Source organism: Gekko japonicus, unplaced genomic scaffold (assembly GCF_001447785.1).
Source record: "Gekko japonicus isolate JY-2015 unplaced genomic scaffold, Gekko_japonicus_V1.1 scaffold1885, whole genome shotgun sequence".
Lineage (NCBI taxonomy): Eukaryota > Metazoa > Chordata > Lepidosauria > Squamata > Gekkonidae > Gekko > Gekko japonicus.
Window position 1 is genome coordinate 39,194 of NW_015171560.1, and position 24,036 is coordinate 63,229.

General features: G+C 47.3%; 2 protein-coding genes across 3 annotated transcripts in view; both read right to left on the reverse strand.

Annotated features, from left to right (window-relative positions):
* Positions 1-2,212, reverse strand: part of LOC107117583 (pantothenate kinase 2, mitochondrial) — a 28,944-nt gene extending 26,732 nt beyond the window's left edge. The window contains exon 1 of the mRNA XM_015419728.1: positions 2,202-2,212. Coding sequence (XP_015275214.1) covers positions 2,202-2,212 — 11 coding nt within the window. The remainder of the gene's footprint in view (positions 1-2,201) is intronic.
* A 5,279-nt stretch (positions 2,213-7,491) lies between these two features.
* MAVS (mitochondrial antiviral signaling protein) overlaps positions 7,492-24,036 on the reverse strand; it is a 26,751-nt gene continuing 10,206 nt past the window's right edge. Inside the window, exons 4-7 of one of the 2 annotated variants that reach the window (XM_015419731.1) lie at positions 21,397-21,722; positions 17,555-17,771; positions 15,026-15,330; positions 7,492-8,765 (exon numbers count right to left, since the gene is read on the reverse strand). In XM_015419731.1, coding sequence (XP_015275217.1) covers positions 8,034-8,765; positions 15,026-15,330; positions 17,555-17,771; positions 21,397-21,722 — 1,580 coding nt within the window. In that variant the 3' untranslated portion in view covers positions 7,492-8,033. Of the gene's footprint in view, positions 8,766-15,025; positions 15,331-16,858; positions 17,772-21,396; positions 21,723-24,036 lie in introns of both variants that reach the window. The other variant, XM_015419730.1, reaches the window with a different exon arrangement.

A 24,036-nucleotide genomic window follows, 5' to 3' on the forward strand; every position in this document is an offset into this window, starting at 1 on the left:
GGGAGGCGCCGCCTCAGCCGTCTCCTCGCTGCCTCCGTTCTGCAGCGGCTCCATCCTCCGCAGTGCCGCCCGGCCCCATTCGCCGCCGCGACAGTCGCCGAGGGGAGCGCTGCGCCTGCGCCGACCCCCCCTCCCTTACCGCCCGCTCCTCAGCAGCAGCGGGAAGGCGTTTCCCTCCAGCCTCCGCCACTCGTGGCGGCCCTCCAGGAGAGCGACGGATGAGCCGACCAATGAGGACGGCGAACGCGGAAAGGACAAAATCCGTCCAATGAGCGCCGTCCTCGGAAGGAGATTGACACGTTTAAAACACACACACACCAGGGCGCTTGAAGGCTATTAGGCCTGAAGGGGGTGGTACGCCGAACGGAATCGCTCCAGCCAACCGCCTCTTCCAGCAGCGAGAGCGACAAGCCTCCCGCCCAGTAAGGAGGAGGGATGAGTGCTAGCGGGCGAGATGGAAGGTATGATTGGCATTCTGAGTAGCCATGACGACCGACAAAAGACTAGCATTGGTGGGGGATGGCACGCGAGCAATTTGCATAGTATTTACAGATGCAGGTGTCAAAACAACAGCAGCGCTGCGTAGCATTTATAGGGCGCTTTGGCGTCTCCAGATCTCATGGGTTAGCTGACTGCAATCCCTGTGGATGCATTCATGGACACTTTTCATTGGGGTGGCGGAATTTGGGTGGTGATGGTGATGGGGAATCCAGCCGGGCCTGTACATTTAACAGCCACTTAACTTGGGCCGCCAGCTCTGAGTTGGGCAACACGTGAAATTTGGAGGGGTGGAGACGGGAAGGGACCAATGTTCCCTCTAAGATGTGGAGTCTTGTGAGCAAAAATTCTGCTTTGTGAGCTACTGGCATTACCGGCATTAAAGTTGTGAGCGAGCGATTTGGCTACTGCATAAATCAGTCGGCTCTGGAGCCCCTCCTTCCTGAGCTGAGACAGAAATGTGTGAGCCGGAGGCTAAAAAACTGTGAGCTAGCTCACACCAACTCAGCTTAGAGGGAACACTGGAAGGGACCACAGCAGGGTGTAATGCAGTAGCGCTCGCCCTCCAAAACAGACATTTTCAACAGGGGATCTGGTCACTGCAGCCTGGAGAACAGTTATATTTGCAGATCTCCAGGTGCAACCTGGAGGTTGGCAAGCCTACACTTAACATTCTCATTGGAGGACAACCACGACAGTTCCTTTAACAATTGGCGACCTGCTTCCCCTGGACATCAGCCTCCTATTCCCTCTCCATTTATGACCTAATGGACCTCAAACTTCCCCCCACTATATCCTTAGTAAAAGGTAAAGGTTCCCTCGCTCGAAAGCCAGTCGAATCCGACTCTAGGGTTGCGGTGCTCATCTCCGTTTCCAAGCCGAAGAGCCAGCACTGTCCGAAGACGTTTCCGTGGTCATGTTTGCCAACCTCCAAATGTTATTCATGAAGTACAAAACACATAAGGTAAGTACAAAATATATAAAGGTATTCAACAGTTATTATTGTTATAGGTTGTTAAAGATGATCTCTGGAATGTTCAACCGTTTCGAAAGATATCTTCTTCTGAACAGATGAAGGAAAATGAAGAACATGTTACATCTCTGGTCAGTTTTTCAATTGGTACATTCCAAGAAATGCATGACTTTCTCCGATATGTCAGAACATTACTGAAAGGAAGTTCCTGATGATTCTACACAAGGCAAAATGCTGTAAGAGGCATTAATTGAGCGCAGTCAGGATAGAGTTTTCCTTTATTGGGATCCTTTTTTAAAGTACTTCTTGGCTGTTACCATCTACTTTAAGCCCATAAAATGTAATGCCAGGTAGCGGATATATAAACTTTATAAAGGACACAAACACAAAGGGTTTTTTTTTTACTTAAAATAAGAGCATGCTCAAAACATTAGCACTCTTGCAATATTTTGCTTATTCAACAGAGTCTGATAACTGACACCTCTTGCTCTGAATTATTGCATCAAAATGTCTGTGCTGTTGCAATCTAGAGTGTGCAGTTCAGGTGTGTATCTGTAAGCTGCAAACCTACGATGATGCAGCAGCAGCAGCAGAACTGGAAGGAGAAGCAGAAGACAGCCAGTTACACTGCGGGCCTGAGAGAAGCCCTCCAGGGGCCTGATCCGACCCCCGGGCTGCATGTTTGACACCTATGACCTAATGTGTCGTGACTTATGCCAGTCTTCCGTACTTTCTAGTCATTCCAGACTTCTAAAATCCCAATGTGTTCGCTACTGAATGTAACATTTTGTTGACTGTATTGACTCAATCTGTGTAATCAACTTTGAGTCCCTGTGAGATTACTCTAGATTGCAACAGCACAGCTATATAAAGGCAGCAAAATTTGGAGGGAATCGGAAGTAACAATGCCCCGTGTATATTTGCATTAATAGGGTTATCACTTTTAAAGTTTCTGTCTGTTCTTGTATCCTTCCTAGTTGCCAATTAAAAAAAAAAAGGAGATAAAGCTTACATTCATCTTTATGCCAGGGACTATAAGAATATAGGACGAACGCTGCTGGATCAAACCAGTGGTCCATCTAGTCCGGCATCCTGTCTCACACAGGGGCCAACCAGTTCCTCTGGAGGGCCAACAACAGGGCAGAGAGGCCGAGGCCTTCCCAAGAACCATAGATACTTTATTTTACATGTTGTAACAGCAGCCACAATTTTATTTGCAACAACATGGAGGATACCAAAAATTCCAACACTTCATGAGTTGATAACGAAGATTATGGAATCTGCTGAAATGGACAGATTGAGAAGTATATTAAAAGGAGAAATGGAAGAAGAATTTATGGGACAATGGAGGGCGTTTTATGACTGGTTAAATTCCACATTTTAATCACTTGCTGCGTAAAGAAATATTTCCTTCTGTCCATCCTGAATTTCATATACTCGATTTCCAAATGTCTGTCCGCATTTACTCATCAGTGGTAACATTCCGCTTAACCTAGTGTAAATCGTTTTTAATTACACCTAGCCCTGACTTATGCAAAGGTTAGCTTTTACAGTCTAAGACACTAAGAACAGAAGATGAAAGAAGCACTAAAAACTGGTTTCCGTGGCTTATTTTCAGTTCATTTTGTCAAAAGGAGATTGGATTTATACCCCGCCCTTCACTACCCAAAGGTGTCTCAGAGCGGCTTACAAACTCCTTTCCCTTCCCCTCCCCACAACAGACACCCTGTGAGGTAGGTGAGGCTGAGAGAGCTCTGACAGAAATGGCTCTTTTTCAAGAACAGCTCTTATCAGAGCTACGGCTTGCCCAAGGTCATCCAGCCAGGTGCAAGTGGAGGAGTGGGGAATGAAACTCGGTTCTCCCAGATTAGAGTCCGCGCACTTGACCACTACACCAAACAAGCAGTCTGGCAGCAAGAGAGACTGGAAATGGACATTCGGGAAGACAACTTTGTCAAAACTGATAGATGTCTCTCCCCCACCTCCATCACTGACCTACTTATATAGATTATTGCTTCACCACAGTGGTAGGCCTTCAGGTTTGCTGGGTTCTGTTTTCATCAGTTGTAATATTCTTAATCTTTCCATTTTAATTACACCCAACCCTGACTTAAGCAAAGATTGGCTTTTAAAAGTCTATGACACTGAGAGCAGAAGAGAGCAGAACTAAAAACTCGTTTCTTTGAGAGCCAGTTTGGTGTCGTGTTTAAGTGCGCGAACTCTAATCTGGGAGAACCGGGTTTGATTCCCCACTCCTCCACTTGCACCTGCTGGATGACCTTGGGCAAGCCATAGTTCTGGCACAGCTGTTCTTGAAAAAGAGCAGTTTCTGTCAGAGTTCTCTCAGCCTCACCTACCTCACAGGGCGTCTGTTGTGGGGAGGGGAAGGGAAAGGAGTTTGTAAGCCGCTCTGAGACTCCTTTGGGTAGTGAAGGGTGGGGTATAAATCCAATCTCTTCTTCTACTCTCTTGGCACCAATCCTGCTGTTTCTTAATGAACCGGTTTCTGCAGTAGAATGAGTCAGCAACAAAACCAGATAATCTACTAACTGAACTTCCCAGAAGAAATACTGACTGAAACAGTCTCAGGGGGTAGCAATGTTGGTCAGTCTGCAGTAGGAACAGCTAGATTTGAATCCAGTAGCACCTTAGAGAAGAAGAGTTGGCTTTATACCCCGCTCTTCACTATCTGAAGGAGTCTTGGGAGTGTCCTACAATCGCCTTCCCTTCCCCACCAGACACCCCGTGAGGTAGGTGGGGCTGAGAGAACAGCTCTGAGAGAACTTGTGACTGACCCAAGGTCACACCAGCAGGCTTCATGTGGAAGTGGAATGGGGAATCAACCCCAGTTCTCCAGATTAGAGTCCGCCAGTCCAATGTTCCCTCTAAGCTGCGGAGTCTTGTGAGCAAAATTTCTACTTTGTGAGCTGCTGGCATTAAAGTTGTGAGTGAGCGATTTGGCTCCTGCATAAATTAGCTTGCTCTGGGGCCATCCTCCCTGAGCTAAGACAAAAATCTGTGGAGGCTAAAATTCTGTGAGCTAGCTCACACTAACTCAGCTTAGAGGGAACACTGTCCGCCACTCTTAACCACTACACCACACTGGCAAAGACCAATATCAGGGTACACGTTTTTCAGAGTCAAAAGCTCCATTAGTCAGATACGGTCTCTCTCGACCCTTGAAAGCTCACACCCTGAAAATCTTGTGGGTTGCCGTGGTGCCACCAGACTCAAATCTAATGCGACTCCAACAGGCAAACTTCTCACTTGTTTCATGCATACATACTGTTTTATACCAGTTTGGTGTAGAATCAGACCCCTGGCCATCGAGTTCAGTCTTGTCTACTCAGACTGGCAGCGGCTCTTCAGGGTCTCAGGCGGAGGTCTTTCACGTCACCTCCTGCCTGGTCCTTTTAGCTGGAGATGCCGGGGACTGAATCCGGGACCGTCTGCGTGACAGGCAGAGGCTCTTCCACTGAGCCACGGCCCCTCATTACAGCTCTCCAGGGTCTCAGGCGGAGGTCTTTCCCGTCACCTCCTGCCTGGTCCTTTTAGCTGGAGATGCCGGGGACTGAACCCGGGACCGTCTGCATGCCAAGCAGAGGCTCTACCACTGAGCCACAGCCCCTCTTTACAGCTCTCCAGGGTCTCAGGCAGAGAGGTCTTTTCCTATCACCTCCTGCCTGGTCCTTTTAGCTGGAGATGCCGGGGACTAAACCCAGGACCTTCTGCGTGCCAGGCAGAGGCTCTTCCACTGAGCCACACACCCCTCATTACAGCTCTCCAGAGTCTCAGGCGGAGGTCTTTCCCATCACCTCCTGCCTGGTCCTTTTAGCTGGAGATGCCGGGGACTGAACCCGGGACCTTCGGCACGCTAAGCAGATGCTCTACCCCTGCACTACGGCCCCTCCCCCTCTGCGAAGAATGACCCAAAGTTTCCTTCCCTACCCCTGCCTTTTGTATCCGCCTCACGTTGCAGCTGGCATCCAGGGTACTATATCTGTTAAACATTAGTATGCAGTTTTTCTGCCCAATGTGAACCCACAAAATGGCAAACAGAGTAAAGTTCAGTTTTTTAAAAGATGATGATGATATTGGTTTTATACCCCGCCCTTCACTTGGAGTCTCAGAGCGGCTTACAATCTCCCTTCCCCTCCCCACTAGAGACACCCTGGGAGGTAGGTGGGGCTGAGAGAGCTCTTTCGAGGACTGCTCTTGAGAACAGCTCTGAGAGAACTATGGCTTGCCCAAGGTCATCCAGCAGCTGCGAGTGGAGGAGTGGGGAACCAAACCCAGTTCTCCCAGATTAGAGTGGCCAGCTGATAGCCCGAGCCCTTTAAAGTATTCCAGGGCAAAGTTGTCAATTTAGCTTTTGTGTGGGGCTGAAATATGAGGGTGGAACGAGAAAATACTTGACCAGGCCAGAAATAATTCAGACCAACTTTTAAAGGAAAATCGTGGGTCTCCCTCAGGGAACTCCTGCTGCACGCTTAAGATTAGTTGTTTGGACGACCCTCTATTACAGCAAGAGTCTACCTGAAATTATTTAAATATTATAAGAAACTTGACAGTATTTCCAAAGACCATTTGGTAAAATATTGTTTTTGGTACTACAAGGAAGGGAAGCGGTGCTCCAGTTTGCTGTCCCCTATTCCGCAGTTATACTCCTCGCTGTCTTTAGAGGCTGTAAAGCTCTGGGCCAATGTTCCCTTTAAGCTGTGGAGTCTCATGAGCAAAAATTCTACTTTGTGAGCTGCTGGCATTAAATTTGTGAGCGAGCGATTTGGCTGCTGCATCAATTAGTTTGTTCTGGAGCCCTCCTTTCTGAGCCAAGACAAAAATGTGTGAGCCGGAGGCTAAAAAACTATGAGCTAGCTCACACTAACTCAGCTTAGAGGGAACACTGTAGACTGGGACTCAAGCAAAATTCGTAATTGGCTTTTTGGAAAAGATGCCCTTCGTCATACCGGTTGGCCCGACAATCTACATTTTCTTGATGGTATCCTCGGATTAAGAAAAGCAAATTCTTCTCTTACTACTTAGCTGACTTTTCTAATGTCACATTAAGAAAGGCGTTTACTAGTGCACCTTTTCAAACTATGCCATCTGAGTATTCACAGGGCAGATTTCAAAAAATACCCGGGGAACAACGCCTCTGGCCCTTGTGGTCTTAATCAGGTGGAAGATATTGTACGCTACGTTCTGCACTCTTCCTTCTATGGGCCCATTCAAAACAAACTGCTGAATCGACTTCTAGTAAATGTTTCTGTCTCAGATGAGGAATGTACCGGTTTTTAATTGCCTGATGCTATCCCCTTTGTTACTCCAGAAGCGGCTACTTTCACCTTTTTATCAGTAAATATAAGGAAGGAATTAGTACCTGCTAAATTCAAGCTGAATTGTAATTCCAGGTTATCTTATGGGGCTTTTTGTTGCATTCATTTCTTACCAGCTGAGTTTTAAACTTTTAAAAAGTTTTTATCCTGTTATGCAAAAAATGTTTTAATCCTTCTGTTGTGACATACTGTTATATGTTGGTATACATGCTGGGATGTAACGGTCTACGGCTACAACAATAAACGACATCTCTAGGACACCGGCATTATTTTGTCCTTTTTTATATAATTAAAAAAAGAAAATGCTAAAATTGATGAGGCGGGCCCCCACATTTCCAAGCCCTCCAAGGCAACTGGGCAGCTAGGATTCTACTGGGCCAGATCATCACTGGAAAGAGATTTCAAAAAAGAGCAAGCTCCCTAATCACTCACACGAGATATGGCACGAAACTTATATTGCAGATCAGCAGAAACTTAGGTAAGTTGGTAGATCAGCCCGAACGTGTGTCTTTGTCCAGTATAGTTCAAGTGGGCAGCTGTGTTGCTCTGAAGCAGTAGAACACATTTAGAGTCCAGTGGCACCTTTGAGACCAACAAATATTCAAGGAATTGAATAGACTTTTGTTGGTCTTAAAGGTGCCGCTGGAGTCTAAATTTGTCCAGTACAGCATTTCCACTCGCCGAGAAACCCAGTGGCTCTATGAAGCTAGCCTACCCAGCATTTGAAAATCAGATCGTGTCTCTGAATTTACCACGGAAGGCAGTCAAGCTCCGCCACGAATGGCAAAAGTGATTTCTGTGCAATTTGCCCAGAAGCAACACGTTGGGTTGGATCCCACGGACCCGTTCCCTGAATGGTGGCACCTTCCACGAGAGAAAAAGGGCCACTATCTGCAAAAAAACTCGTCTACTGAAAGATTTGATCAAACGTGGCGCAACCTATCAGGTATCAAATACCACTGTCACAATCAGGAGTCTTGACACGATCTTCAAGGGTGGATCTAAGCAGAAAGGCAACGGGCAAGGTGTCGGAACCACCCCCTGTCTTTGGAGGAAGTGTATTCAAGGAAACAAGCACTGTTTGGTTATTGTCCCCTCCGCAAAGCTTTGCACTGGCCAGGAAGGTAAGATTTTATAGCGCACGCCAGACTGAGCCTCGATTTCTCTCTCTCAGCTGGGCCAGAAGCCGCATTCTCTAGCCGCCTCCATCCCTCACCCACCAGCTCCTATTTCTTCAGCTGTTTATACAACACAAAAGCCACGACCGCCAGAGAAGCGAGGGTGAACCCAACTGCAAGCCGCATAGAATCACTCATGTGCCATGACCCTGCATCAGTGACACTCTCGTTCGGACGGGAATTTCGTGGACCATCACTCCGAACAGAGCAGGAGCTGCCATTTTCGGTCAGCTGATCCCCAGCAGCAGAGTCCGAAAAGTCACCTGGAGGCTGGCTAGTGTGCCTGTGAGCCGGACGAGTAATCTCAGGTGCTCCGGTGAGATCGACGCTGGGGGGCTCCTCTACGCGAACCGTGTGGGTTCTGACGGAGCCCCCATCGGAGTGGTTGTCATTGCGGCGGCGAAGAGAAGCTCTGTTGGTTCCCATCGGCGTATTTCTTTCGGAATATTCGGTGCGACTACCCTGAGTGGAATTGCTCAGCATCAAGGGGTCGCTTACTTCCGACGATCCGTCGCTGTAACGAAGCCGATCCGACGTTCCCGAATATTCTGCACTGCGGTCGCTTGAATGCTGGTCGAGAGGTCCCCCTGTGATTTCCTCTGAACGCAGAGCACCAGGCTTCAACAGGGAGACGTCTTCCTCTTCACGGTTACTGTGGAAGAGCTGAGCGCCCCTGGAAGGGCCGGTGGCATTATTTCTATTCTCTCTTGAATTTGCAGGAATATCCGCGGCATAGGAGGGCCAGACTACATTTGCTCTCGGAGGAACATCCCCCGTCACCTGCAGGAAGAAAACACATTCATTCATTTCCCGCCCCCAAACAGGTAAGAGAAACCCGTCTCTTCATTCCTATTCTTATCTCTCCTGTCCTCCTCCACGAGACCGGCATTTCAAAATTCCCCCTCGGTATCAATTTATCCTGCAAAGATTTTCCTGGGCCACGGGTGCACCCACAGCTCTGCGATGGAAGAGGGAGGGACCGTGACTCAGTGGAAGAACATCTGCTTGGAATGGAGAAGGTCCAAGGCGATGCTTCCTCTAAGCAGTGGGGAATTTTTCATCATGGACAAAACTGTACTAGACACCTCTCAAGCAACATCTGGCACAACACGCTCCAGATTCGTAAACACTTGGTTCCCTTACTTACAATTCATGACAGAAAATGATCTCCTCACTCAGAATAACAATTACACCAATTATCAATACCAATATACCGAGGGGAACATATTATCACTGAATAACCAAAAGTAGTACTGTACTGAGGAGAGAAGGAGGAGGAGATTGGATTTATACCCCACCCTTCACTACCCAATGGTGTCTCAGAGCGGCTTACAAACTCCTTTCCCTTCCCCTCCCCACAACAGACACCCTGTGAGGTAGGTGGGGCTGAGAGAGCTCTGACAGAAACTACTCTTTTTTCAAGAACAGCTGTGCCAGAACCATGGCTTACCCAAGGTCATCCAGCAGGTGCAAGTGGAGGAGCGGGGACTCAAACCCGGTTCTCCCAGATTAGAGTCCGCGCACTTAACCACTACACAAAACTGGCTGAGGAGCCCCCCACCAACCACTACACCAAACTGAGTAATGTAAAACAAAATATGTGTTATTTGTATATGTACTTTTCTTTCTTTTTTTCAACTGTTTATTTGTCATATTTTTCATTATACTTACAAACTTTTATCTTGATTACATATATAATTAGAGCCTTTGGTTCGAGGTACATGTCGTATATCACACCATTATCTCCTTTCATATTACATTTTTACATGTTTAATCCAATTGTAAACCCTTAACCATCTTTTATTCTGTATTTTTGGGTCTTTCTCTTAAAGTATTAAACTTAAATTATCCATTTGTGCTAATTCTAATACTTTTCTTATAATAATAATAAAAATAAATTTACAGTTTAAAAAAGAAGAGATAAGAAAATGATCTCCTGCCAAAAAATCCAAGTTTTACATGTTGGCTTCACTTTTAACTAATCAATACCCCTGAGTTTTTGACAAAACAGCATATTAACTGACCCCGGATGTTCATGCTCGTGTTTATGTTCATGCCAGTATACAGTACTCACAGGCAACTCTCAAGTAAAGTGATACATCCTTATAATAAATCACCTACCACGGGTTATGCTGAAGCAAAATTCCAATTATCCACCATAACTGTACGATCAACTGTTCTGAAGCGTATGTAATCTTATCTGTCTTGTTATTTTGTTACAATTCTGCATTGTATGTTGCTTAGCTGTTGATATTCAATTGTTTGCACTCAAACTTAAATAAACCTTAAAAATTAAAACAAAAAAAAGCTGTGGAGTCTTGTGAGTAAAAATTCTACTTTGTGAGCTACCGGCATTAAAGTTGTGAGCGAGCGATTGGGCTGCTGAGTAAATTACTTTGCTCTGGAGCCCCTCCTTCCTGGGCTAAGACAAAAATCTGTGAGCCAGGGGCTAAAAAACTGAGAGCTAGATCACACTAAGGAGCTGCGGTGGCTCAAGCGGTTAAGACGCTGAACTGCAGGCTGTGGAAGGTCGGTAGTTCAGCAGTTCGAGACCCGAGTGTGCCGCATGACGGAGTGAGCTCCCGTCTCTAGTTCCAGCTCCTGCCAACCTAGCAGTTCGAAAGCAAGAAATTGCAAGTAGATAAATAGGGACCACTTTGGTGGGAAGGCAACAGTGTTCCGTGCGCCTTGGTGTTTAGTCATGCCGGCCACATGACCACGGAAACGTCTTCGGACAGCGCTGGCTCTTTGGCTTGGAAACGGAGATGAGCACCGCAACCCTAGAGTCGGATTCGACTGGCTTTCGAGCAAGGGAACCTTTACCTTTTTAGATCACACTAACTCAGCTTAGAGGGAACGCTGGTCCCAGGTTCAATCCCTGGCATCTCCATTAAAAAGAAAGACCTCTTGCCTGAGACCCTGGAGAGCGGCTGCCAGCTGGCGTACTCAGCATTGCCCTTGATTAGACAAATGGTTTCATCCAGTGTAAGGCAGCGTTTACGTTTTCATGGTCTGCAGCCACTATTCCCAGCATCTACAATTGCAGGATTTCAGCGACCAGAGCGGGCCCAAATCCCAGACTGGATTCAACAGTCTGAGAGCTCCCTACTTTGTACCTCTGTGGCTTCCCCCTTTTCTTTTCTTTTTTAAATAACTTTTTTAATTAATTTCGTAAAAATAATAATAACTAATAACTAATAAAACATGTACAACTGTTTTGGCTTCCCCCTTTTCAACAAGAGGACCCAGTCTTGCAGCCTCCCCAGTGAAATTGAAGATAATGTGTTTTATTTACAGTGTTTAGATATAGTCTGCCTTTCTCCTGACGTCGTCAGGATTCGAGGTAACACGAATACAAAAAAGAAGGAGTCTACTAAAATCATTTGAACAAGAAATTAACGGGCAGTCGAAACGAATAAACCAGAGCCCGCGGCAACTGCCCCATAAGCTCTTTGAATTAAATAGTTCTGCCTGACGGCCTCACCAAGAGACCCCAGGGAACTTCCAGGCGATCATTCTATACAACTGGGGCAGCAACAGGAGAGGTCTGGGTTGTAACGCTTTCTGGACCGGCTCCAGACCAAGTTTTCTGCTAATGGGACCCTGCACAGATTCTCAGCTGAGCCAGCTACAAATGGAAACTTCAAACTGTTGCTGTGTCCCAGATGTGGGCCTTTGGAATCTATTCACAGCATGACTCCCATGCTTTCCACAGCTGAATGGAAGCTGATGCTGCACCTGTCATCTACAGTGCTCCGACAGAGAAAAAAGTAAAACATTCCGATTCTCCCTTTTGCAAAATTATTTCGGGTACAGGAGCTAGAACGATTAGCTATGGTGCTGGAGAAGACTCTTGAGAGTCCCTTGGACTGCAAGGAGATCAAATCAGTCAATCCTAAAAGAAATCAACCCTGACTGTTCCCTGGAAGGCCAGATAATGAAACTGAAGCTCAAATACTTTGGCCACCCAATGAGAAGGGAGCACTCACTGGAGAAGACCCTGATGCTGGGAAAGATTGAAGGTCAAATCAGTCAATCCTCAAAGAAACCAACCCTGACTGTTCCCTGGAAGGCCAGATAATGAAACTGAAGCTCAAATACTTTGGCCACCCAATGAGAAGGGAGCACTCACTGGAGAAGAAGACCCTGATGCTGGGAAAGATTGAAGGTCAAATCAGTCCATCCTCAAAGAAACCAACCCTGACTGTTCCCTGGAAGGCCAGATAATGAAACTGAAGCTCAAATACTTTGGCCACCCAATGAGAAGGGAGCACTCACTTGAGAAGAAGACCCTGATGCTGGGAAAGACTGAAGATAAAAGAAGAAGGGGGCGGCAAAGGATGAGATGGTTAGACAGTGTCATCGATGCAACGAACATGAAGTTGAGCCAACTTCCCGATGCAGACCCCCAATGTGCCCGAGAGTCACTCCTGAGGGTCCCCTGCCCACCCTCAGCAAAACATTTGCAAGGAGGTCAGGGGGCTCCAACGGGAGAGAGGAAAGCAGGGAAGTGCTGTTCACTGAGCAGCATGCCCTCCCTGAGCCGAAAATGTGTATCCCCCTGGGAAATCCGGGTCCAGCCCCATATCCTAGAGAACGAGGACTGCGAGAAGATCCCGTCCTGAAGAATGTAAACGCTGCACTATTTTACGGGGATGTTTAAGCCCCAGGTCTTTTGCTTCCAAGTCAGGTCGCTAACTCTGGGTTAGAAAATATCTGGAGATTTTTGTTTTGGGGGTTGTTGTTAAAGAATTATCGTATGGCAGTGCGTGTAGTATAGCCAGGAGATCCTAAGATTGTCTGGCAGCCAAAGTTCTAGCTCTTTTTTAGCATTATACACCACTAGGTGGCGAGCTAGACTTGTTTTCAGAGGTGAACATAAGAACATAAGAGACGCCAATGTTGGATCAGGCCAAAGGCCCATCCAGTCCAACACTCTGTGTCACACAGTGGCCAGAAATACCAGTGCCACCAGTGGGGCCAGGACATGACCCCCCCCCCCAAGCACCAAGAAGACAGAGCATCACTTGCCCCAGAGCCCCTATCTATACCTTGTGGCTAATATCCACTGATAGACCTCTGCTCCATATGCTCAATGAGGTGGTTCCTCATTGCCTGCCTCTGCGTCGCGCCCCTGGTATTCCTTGGAGGGATCACCCTTCCAAATACTAGCCAGGGTTGACCCCGCTTAGCTTCCGAGATCTGACAGGATCAGGCTAGCCTGGTCTATCCAGGTCAGGGCTTTCAGGGTGCGGAGCCCGGAGGAGGGCAAAGTTTAGGGGGAAGAGACTTCGGCAGGGCATAATGCCAGAGTCCACCTGCTAAGGCTGCCATTTTCCTCCAAAGGAACTGATCGCGGTGGTCTGGAGATCATTTGTAATACTAGCTCTCCAGGACCCCACCTGGAGGCTGGCCACCCTGCCTGCCCCAGTCGCCGATTCTTATTCTTAAAACTTGGGATTTTTCTATTTACAAAGCAGGCAAAAACAACCCCTCCCTCACACAGAACCCCAGTTCAATCCCTACTATTGGTGTATTTTGTAATCACACACACACACACACACAGAGAAACCACTTTGCAGAAATACAAGACTGTTGTACTTGGGTGTGTTGCATAAACTAAACACTGTGCATTAAATGATATCCCACGGTTTTTAATTTTCACAACGTTTCAGGTATTTTTCCTGCCTACTGTCTAACTTCTGAAACGCCACAATCTCTAGACTCGTAGAGGTGACCTGGACAGCCAAGACTAGCACAACTTTGGTAAGTACTTGGATGGGAGACCACCAAGGAAGTGCAAGGAAGGCTATGGCAGAGGGTAGAGGTCCTTTTCTCCCTTTCTCACCATACAAGAACTCGTGGGCACTCCATGAAATTGCTGAGAGGTCGGGTTGGAACGGATAAAAGGAAGTCCTTCTTCACCCAAAGAGTGATGAACACCTGGAATTCACTGCCACAGGAGATGGCGGTGGCTACAAGCATGGACGGCCTCAAAAGGGAATTAGATCTATGGAGGAGAGGTCCATCAGTGGCTATTAGCCACAAGGTATAGATAGGGGCTCTGGGGCAAGGGATGCTCTGTCTTCTTGGTGCTTGGGGGGGGGGGTCAACAGTGGGAGGGCTTCTAATGTCCTGGCCCCACTGGTGGACCTCCTGATGGCACCTGGTATTTCTGGCCACTGTGTGACATAGAGTGTTGGACTGGATGGGCCACTGGCCTGATCGAACATTGGCTTCTCTTATGTTCTTATGGCAAACCACCTCTGTTTGACTCCTACCCTGACCTAGAGGTGGCTCAGCCAAGGCAAATCTCATCAGATCTTGGGAGCTAAGCAGGGTTGGTCACCATTAGAGTTGTGAAGGCCAGGGGAAAAAACCGGAAAAATTGAGAAAAGAAAAGGAAAAAATTGATTATGGAACGTTTTATTTTAACATGATGAATAAACTATTTTAAGACAAGGTGTTCAAATATTTTCCAAATCATTTCTAAAAAATCCGTATGGTATCAGATTGATCTAATTTCTGTGCACTGAGGACAAGCAAGTCCTAGGTTACAAACGGAACTCTCCAATGCAAGAACAAAATGCATTTCTTCCTTTAGGAGGTGCTATTGTCACAAGAAAAGAAAAAGGTTTCCGTTTTGTTTTTGCATGTGGGTGGGTAATTTCTGTTTGTAATAATTGTTTGGATACACTATATTTTTAATAGGCTAGTTGTGATCATTTCATGCCAAGTAACAATGTTCATAGTCATATTTTATGTTCCTAAAGTAACAGAATGACTTTCAATCTGGAAAAGAAAGAAAAAAGTGCTAATGTAGCATTTTTTCCCCAATTTCCCCGAAAATTTCCGTTGTTTCCCCGAGCTTCAAAATTTCCAGAAATTGTACATCTCTAGTCACCGTTAGTCCTCGGATAGGAGACCGAGGTCGCTATGCAGAGGCAGGCAATGGCAAACCACCTCTGTTCGCTTTTTGCCTTGAAAACCCCACAGGGTACCGTACGTCAGCTGTGACTTGCCGGCACACGGCAACTTACCTTCTCAGAGGTGGCACACAGACCAGTCCCCCGCAGATTTCTCTCCTGAACGGGGGGGTTAAGTTCCTCGAGATACATGTCGCTCAGAGTGACTGAGATGGCTGCGGGAGAGCTGGGGGGGATCACGTCGGTGGAGGAAGAACCGCTGAAGTCTGAAGGCGGAGACGGAAACCGGGCCACAGGAACAGCGCTGGGAACTTGACCAAAGTGCTCCGTCCTCGACGACCTCTGGGGAAGCGGACTACTCTTCGGCAGAGACTGGCCAAGGGAGGAAGCTGTTCGGGGAGTTTCTGGAACAAAGGGTCCTGCACACAAACAATACACGTGTAATGTAAATAAATCAAGATGGGTAGCCATGTTAATCAGGGCTTTTTTTTGTAGAAAAAGCCCAGCAGGAACTCATTAACATAATAGGCCACACCCAACAGCAGAAACTAATTAGCATATTAGGCCACACCCCTGACAGCACAGTTTATTGGCATATTAGGCCACACGCCATGCCTTCCCTTGACTTGCCCGGGTGCCTTGAAGCTGCGGGCGGCGTGGGCAAGCCGGCACTTGGACAGGCCAGGGAAGGCGCTGGGGGGCTCTATTGTGGGCTGGTGCAGAATTCATTCTTTAGCTTTATCTTAGACCGATTTCCCACAAACCGCTGCTCCGCCCTCGCTCTTCCCTTTGCCCCGATTGCATGTGTCGATTTCCCACTATTTGCTGTGCAGCCCCACAGCTTCGCCCGATTTCCTCCGCATCTACTCGATCCTGTTTTTTTGAGGATCGAGTAGACGCGGGGGAAACTGGGCAAAGCTGCGGGGCAAAATGCGGCTGCACAGCAAATAGTGGGAAATTGACACATACGATCGGGGCAAAGGGAAGAGGATGGAGCAGCGGCTCATGGGAACCCGGTCTTCGACTATCCAGCAGTACCCAAATATCCCAAATACTTTTGAGATTTTTGGAGTCTTGGCCATTTTGGATAGCCAAAAAAAATACCCAAATCTTTATCTGGTTGAAAGAATAGATGGAAAATACTGATATTTTTTGGATAGGATATAGCTGAATGTACACCCCTTGTGGCCACTCATAAACAGCCTATCTCGGTCCTGGAACCCAAAAACTCTCTCCCCAGGGACATTTCATCTGTCCCCCTCGATCACTGTCTGCCAACAGGGGGTGAAGACTTTCCTCTTCTGGCATTCCCTTACTAACTTTTAACGGCCCTCCTCATTTATGTGTCCATGTCTATTGGTCTTAAACATCTTGTCTTAAACATCTTAAAATGTTTATATATTTATAATTAATATATATTAGTATATTTAATATCTATATATAATTTGTGTTGTGAAAGTTGTCTTTATGCTGTGAGGGTCTGAAGTCAGGCAGAATAGTGGCACACCAAGTTTTCCAATAAATAAATGCATTAGTGTGTCTTTAATGTGCTATATGGCTGCTAGGTGGACTTGCTCGTTGGGTCTCCGGTGAAGTCGACAGATAAGTGGGTGAGGAGCTGGCTGAGAAAGGGAGACAAGCCATGGAGGGTCCGCCCCCCCCCCCAACGTGAAGTAATGGCCTCAGATGGCTTCACTGCAGCACCCTGCCCTCAGAATCGGGGCCTCAACACAGGTCCTACTGTTTCTCAGTGAAATGGGAATCTGAAACAAGCCCTGAAACAGGCTGGCGCATTATGGGAGAAATGGCCCTGAGAATCGGAAAGAGTCCCTTTAGACATGGCCCTAGCAGATGATGCCATCCAGGTTTTTCATGGAGTTATCTTGGCTTCATCCCCTCCCTAAGGAAGTTGGGCCTTTAACCAAATGTCTACCAGAGGGTTCTTACCCCTTGTTTCTAGGTCAACAGTATTTCCCTTGGAAACGGTCAGACTGCCTTCAGAGAACTGACTACCACCAGGAGTAGCTTCACAACACTGACTGTGATCAAGAGAGTCTTCTTCTAAACACACTGATGAAGAGTCTTGCTCAGAGCAGTTGGCCGTTGCTGTTTCACTGGGAATAGAAGGCGTGAGAGTCTTGCCTCTTCTCTGCAAATTTGCAGGTATACTGCCTGTCGGGATAGCATCGTTGGACATAACCCTAAAATCCACTCTCCTGCTGTTAACCTGCCAGCTGTGTCTATCACCTTCCTGCTGGAGCAAGGGAGCAGCATTGACGTTACCGGTACTGTCCTGCTGACCCTGAGCACCTTTCTGCTCCTCATCAAGTTGCAACTGAAGGAAGGGTTTGTCGGCTGGATTATCTAACAGATCTTCTTGTTGGCGGGATCCCCACAAGGGTGGGATCTTCTGTTCTTCAGCCCGTGCCCCATCTTGACCTCTCGGAGTCAACGGGGAGCTGTCAGAAGACAAATAGGAATTCTCCTCGGGCTGATTTCCAGGAGCCGTAGGGGCAGAAGAGACAGCCAGTTCTGGGGCCGGAGATACGCCGCTGTCAACTGATCGACTCATGTTTCCAAAATAGCCGTTTTTCACACAGACGGGACGTGGCTGGAAACCGTCCCAGTTCCGTACCAAATTACCTGCACCAGAACTTGAGGATATGGGCGTGGAGCTCTGCACTTCCTTCTCGGACACCTCTCGGAGAGGCGTCTGGTGTTGAACCGGAGATCTGGGAGGTGCAGCCTGGCCGCTGGCCGGATTCTCATGCTGAGCCGTTAAGTCGGCATTGGATTCTGCTGCATTTCTATTATGTTGGTCCGGAGTGGAAATCGTCCGCTTTACGTCATCCCCGCAAGCCTGGGGGGGAAAAAATCAAGAAAATAATGTGACTAAGAAGAGGTAAATGAGTCACATTCCCCAGCTGCACCATGGACAGAGGCTCAACAACGGCTTCAGGACAAGCAAATAAATTGGTATGTTAAAGGCAACTTTAAATATTTAAGGACTGGCATTCATTGTGGATAACTGCAGAACACACTGTTAACTGCAGAAGCGGCTTCAAAGCCAGAGAATATCGGAATCAAAGCTTGTGTCCTGAGAACGCACACGATCCTTTGTTATGGATTCAATGCAGTTGATTTCCCACACATGCTCGCCAGAGGTCCGGGAATGAACCCCCCACAACGTTCACAATGCATTACTACTGTCCAGCACAGGGGCCAGCATACCTTCGGGACCGCCTCTCCCCAAATGAGCCTCGTAGAGCACTGAGATCTACAAATCAACACTTTTTGGACGTCTGACTTGCCTCGACTAGGGCCATGGCCATTTCGGCCCAGGCCCCTACCTGGTGGAATAAGCTCCCATATGAGATCAAAGCCCTGCAGCATTTATTACAATTCCACAGGGCCTGCAAGACGGAGCTCTTCTGCCAGACTTCTAGAAGCAGCGGGCGTGTCATCCCTCCCCCCCCTGGTTGGCCTGGATTTGAACAGCCACCTGGGAACTACACTATCATTCTATTTTAGCTACTGAGGCATCTGATTATAGATCCTGCACAGTATTTTACGATTATTGTATTGTTTTAATCTTGTTGATTTAAATTAGTTAATTAGCCAGTTTGGTGTAGTGGTTAAGTGTGCGGACTCTGATCTGGGAGAACCGAGTTTGATTCCCCACTCCTCCACATGCAGCTGCTGGTGTGACCTTGGGTCAGACCCAAGTTCTCTCAGAGCTGTTCTCTCAAGGGAAGTCCTCGAGAGAGCTCTCTCAGCCCCACCTACCTCACAGGGTGTCTGTCGTGGGGAGGGGAAGGGAAAGGAGTTTGTAAGCCACTCTGAGACACCTTTAGGAAGTGAAGGGTGGGGTATAAATCCAATCTCTCCTCTCTCTTAATTGTTATTGTATATTGTCTTAACATTGAAGGAATCCGACCCAAGCCCACTTGCAGGGAGGGGCAGGATACAAGTTCAAGAAAACAAATAAAAAATAATTCTGTACATGTAGAAGGTCAAATACCACATGACGAACATTGGCACAGTGGAGCCATTGGTACTGCTTATTCTGATCTGGCTGCGCGTGGCGTCGATAGCAATTCCAAAAAATCAATCCATAATAATAATTAACAAATAATTCATTTAGAGACAAATAAATAGACCATTGATACCATTTCCAAATCCTAAGCAAAATTATTCATGCAATACACAATTCATAATCGAGGCATAAATGATTTGACGTTAAGTCCTGTATCTGGCTCACAAAGTCCAAAACACCCCAAAGTGCTCAGTCTCTCCTCAGTCTCTCCTTCACAGCGTAGAGGAAATGAGCTTCCAGGAGATATCTACTCTAACAGTTCCAAAAGGGGAACACTTGAACGGTTCCAAAAGAAGAACCACGGGATCGCCAGCTTCCTCAATATGCTCCACCAATATGGCCTTATCAAGTCGGAACCAGTAACCTGAAGGCTATCACTGAAAAACAGTCTCAGCGTCTTCCGTTCACAGTGTCATTTTCGAAGCGGACGATGCCTTTGCAACATCCAACATTCTCACCGAATATTGTGCATATTTTTTCAGGTCACCAGTTCAACTCCCGCTGCTAGCGAGAGTCTGGATCGGGGTCCGCAATCCAGTGCCCACCAACACCTTGCCCGGCACCCGCTAAGTCAGGGGTGTCGAACTCATTTGTTATGAGGGCTGGATCTATCATAAACCATACCTTGCTGGGCCGGGCCATGTGTGTCATAAAATGTAATGCCAGGCAGCGGAGATATCAACTTTATAAAGGACACAAACTTAAAATAAAAACATGCTTAAAACATTAGCACTCTTGCAATACTTTGTTCATTTAGCAGTGTCTGATAACTGACACCTCTTGCTCTGAATTATTGCATCAAAATGTCTGTGCTGTTGCAATCTTGAGTATGCTGTTCAGGGGTGTATCTGTAAGCTGCAAACCTACGATGATGCAGCAGCAGCAGCAGAACTGGAAGAATCAGCAGAAGACAGCCAGTTCCACTGTGGGCTTGATAGAAGCCCGTCCGGGGGCCTGATCTGGCCCCCGGGCCGCATATTTAGTTTGACACCCCAGTGCTTAGTGTTTTTAGAAAGTGGGCGGGATCAGACGGGGCTGTTGTCCTACAGAGCTTCTGAGTGGTTACTGAAGATCTGATTGGCTGTGCGGATTTTTTAGAAGCGGCTATGGCAGCTGCTGCAGCACAAGGATCTTAATGGCATGATTGCAGTTGGCTCCGCCTCCCGAGGTGGCCATTTTGCAGTTGTACCCACCGTGTTAAAGAGTTCCAAAAGCGCCCACAGGCTCAAAAAGGTCCTTGACAGTAGGAACCTGAGGCTGATGAAAACATATCCCAGGCAGTGTTCCCTCTAAGTTGAGTTAGTGTGAGCGGGCTCAGAGTTTTTAGCCTCCGGCTCACACATTTCTGTCTTACCTTAGGAAGGATGGCTCCAGAGCAAACTAATTTATGCAGTAGCCAAACCGCTTGCTCAGAACTTTAATGCCGGCAGCTCACAAAGTAGAATTTTTTGCTCACAAGAATCCACAGCTTAGAGGGATCATTAGTCCCCGGGTCTGGTTCCCTATCCTCCATGCTCACTGCAGCAAAACCTTTCCACCCAAGGCTCACCTTGCCTACTTCCACACCACTTCCTCCTCTCCCCTGCCTTGCCTACCAATACACAGCACTAGAGATGTAAAATTTCCGGAAATTTTGAAGCTCAGGAAAAAACCCGGTTTTTTTCTGGGTTTTTTCGGGAAAAAACGGAAATTTTCGGAAAAATTGAAAAAAATGCTACATTAGCATTTCTTTTGTCTTTTCTAGATTGAAAGTCATTCTGTTACTTTAGGAACATAAAAAATGACTATGGACATTTTTACTTGGCATGAAATTATCACAACTAGCATATTAAAAATATAGTGTACCCAAACAATTATTACAAACAGAATACCCACCCACATGCAAAAACAAAACTGAAACCTTTTTATTTTCTTCTGACAATCGCACCTCCTAAAGGAAGAAATGCATCTTGTTCTTGCATTGGAGAGTTCAGTTTGTAACCTAGGACTTGCTTGTCCTCAGTGCACAGAAATTAGATCAATCTGATACCATTATATATTTTAGAAATGATTTGGAAAATATTTGAACACCTTGTCTTAAAATATTTTACTTATCATGTTAAAATAAAACATTCCATAATCAATTTCTTTTCTTTTCTTTTTCCATTTTTTCCCCGAATTTTTCCAGTTTTTTTCCGGGCCTTCACATCTCTACACAGCACAAGCCCATGTCTTCTCCCACTCCATCCTTATTCCGTTCACCTAATGCAGAATCGAAACACCTGGCCAGAGGCTGTGGCTGGCCACTTCGGTGCTGCACGTAGCCCCTGCAATATCAGTGCCCCTAAACAGTAACGAGTTTCACTACTGAGTTCCCCTAGCACCCAAAGCCAAAGGAAGACAAACCAACCTTTTCTTCTAAGCCTTGCTCAAAGCAGCTGGCTGCTGTTGTCTCAGTGGGATCGGAAAGTGGGAGGGTCTCGCCACTCCAGGATGGAAACTTGGTTTCTTGAACTGGAGACCTGTAATCCACGACATCTGGGAGGGGTGCTGAGGGTGCAGGTGCCAAGGCATTTACACATGTGGGGAGTGGGTTGCTGGTTGGTCTTGGCTGGTTACGTGGAGGAGAAAGTGGGGTGCCATCAGAAGAGGGTGCGCCGAAGCCCACGGGAACAGAAACTGACCGAGATTGTGCAACAGATGGGGGAGATCTTGCTGTGGAGGCCCTTTGAGAGGCTGCAAGAAGAACACATACAAACTCGTGAGGTGGCCAGTTTTTGAAAGGGGAAAGTGTTGCGAAACACCCCCCCAGTGATCCGCGAGTGCCCCGCGAGTGCCATTTTGCTTCGGGTCCACTGAGAGGTTGAGACATTCAGTGGCTGTCCCGCATCTCCACCTGTGAGGGTACACTGCTCTTCCACAGCTACCCGAAACCAGGAAGAGTTCGAAAGTATGGAACCTCCCGCTTGAGTAGTACAAATAATGAACAGGATAACAACAACTGGCTCTGAGTTCAGCAGCACTTCAGAGACAAACAAGGATAACAGACAATAATACACACAAGGATGTCACACAAATCACACTGATATTATCAGACCAAACTCTGTAATCACCAGACTATATGGATTTCGGTTGTGAAAGCCTTATTCAGTGGTCATTAATGAATTGTTACACATTGGTTACGGTCACACGCGCCAGAAAAAATGTGTGTGTGGGGGGAGCGAGGCTATTTGACCCGCCTCCTTTTGAAGCTGCGGGTGCATTCCTTCAGTGCGTGACCAAACGCAACTGCGGATGAGTCGGGGGGGAGGGTTGGTGCCGTTCCCCCCCCATGCGCTTAACCGAGGGATTGATGAATTGCACCGCCGTGCCAAGGGCTCCCTATGGAGTTTGCAATGATGCGCATACTGCGAAGGGGGGGGGGGACAACAGCACAGTCGGAATGGCCTGATCAGACCATACCCATGGCATGAGAGCGTGCTGGAGCGATCAGACAGGGAAAAGTCCATCCGTGGCCCGTTGCAACCCGTTAACTACCAGATTTTCCCTGGTGTCTTTTAACTCCGCTTCTGCGGCAGAGCAGAACGGGTTGCCGACGGCTGCAGGGCGCTTCCCAGATGTTGTTGTCTGATCGCGCCCTTTAAATCCGCCCGGCATTCGCACCTATGTCAGGTCTCATTGTACACGACATTGTAGCCATTGTTTATCTGTTTATTACATATAGTGAAATAGACCATAATCTTCAATGGGTTTCTACCTCTCCACTGGCAAAAAATTAAGATACATCTGCTAAAGTGGCATAAAGGTAAAGGTAAAGGTTCCCCGCTAAAGTGGCATAAGGTGTAGCAATTCCCAGCCCTCTCCGAACTACTGAAAATATCTGCAATTTTACATATAGAAAACAAGACATTCATATTTTTAACCCCCCAAAATATACCAAGTAGTAGCATCGTATATGCTAAGTTACAGATCATACATTTATTGTTAAAGCGATAAAACAAGTTTGATTTTGGGGCAAGATCAACAACTGCCTGTACACATGGCCCTCTCTGCTGTGGCCCCCTTTTAGGGAATGGCCTGCCTGAGGAAGTTCAGAAGGCCCCCAACATTTCTGATATTCTGCAAACTACGTAAAACTGAATTAACAGGTAATAGGGGTGTATCATAGCACAATGATGCAAGACGGTGCTTTAATAAAGGAAACGGGACAGTGGGCCACATTACCATGCATAAGATACACTATCTTCTTCTACACCCAAAGAGTAATTAATAAATGAAAATCACTGCTGCAGGAAGTGGTGGCAGCCAATGCTTCCTCTAAGCTGTGGAGTCTTGTGAGCAAAAATTCTACTTTGTGAGCTACTGCCATTAAAGTTGTGAGCAAGCAATTTGGCTAACTGCATAAATTAGTTGGCTCTGGAGCCATCTTTCCTGAGCCTTGCAGTGGCTAGCCTCCTTCCTCCTAGGTCAGGGACAGAGGGTAGCACTTGGGGGAGATCTGTCCCAGCGACACCCACGGGAATGTGGTCTCCCGCAGGGAGCAATTTTCTCCCCTATGTTATTCAATATCAACATGCGCCCCCTCGCCCAGATTATCCGGAGGTATGGGCTTGGGTGTCATCAGTACGCTGATGACACCCAGCTCCATCTACTGACGGATGGCCACCTGGATATGGCCCCTGGAGAGCTGGAGGAGGCGTTACAGGCCGTGGGTGGATGGTTGCATCTAGGGGTCATTTCCTGTAGGAGCGCAGCTCTGGCAGTAAAGAGCCCAGGGGGCGGGCACATGCAACAAGCCCCACCCCCTGCTCCCAGCAGCCCTCAGTCAGAGCAAGAAGCAGCCAGGTAAGTTGCAGAGCCCCCCCCCAAAAAAACAGTCCAGTGGCACCTTTAAGACCAAGTTTTATTCAGGTACAAGCTCTCCCTCCTCTGCAAGGACAAATCTGCACATTCTCTCCCCCCCCCAGTAGCTAGCAATCCAAAACAGTCCAGTGGAGCCTGAGCGGTGGGTGTTGCCTTCTGACACTTCTGGTGATGTCAGGGGGTGGGG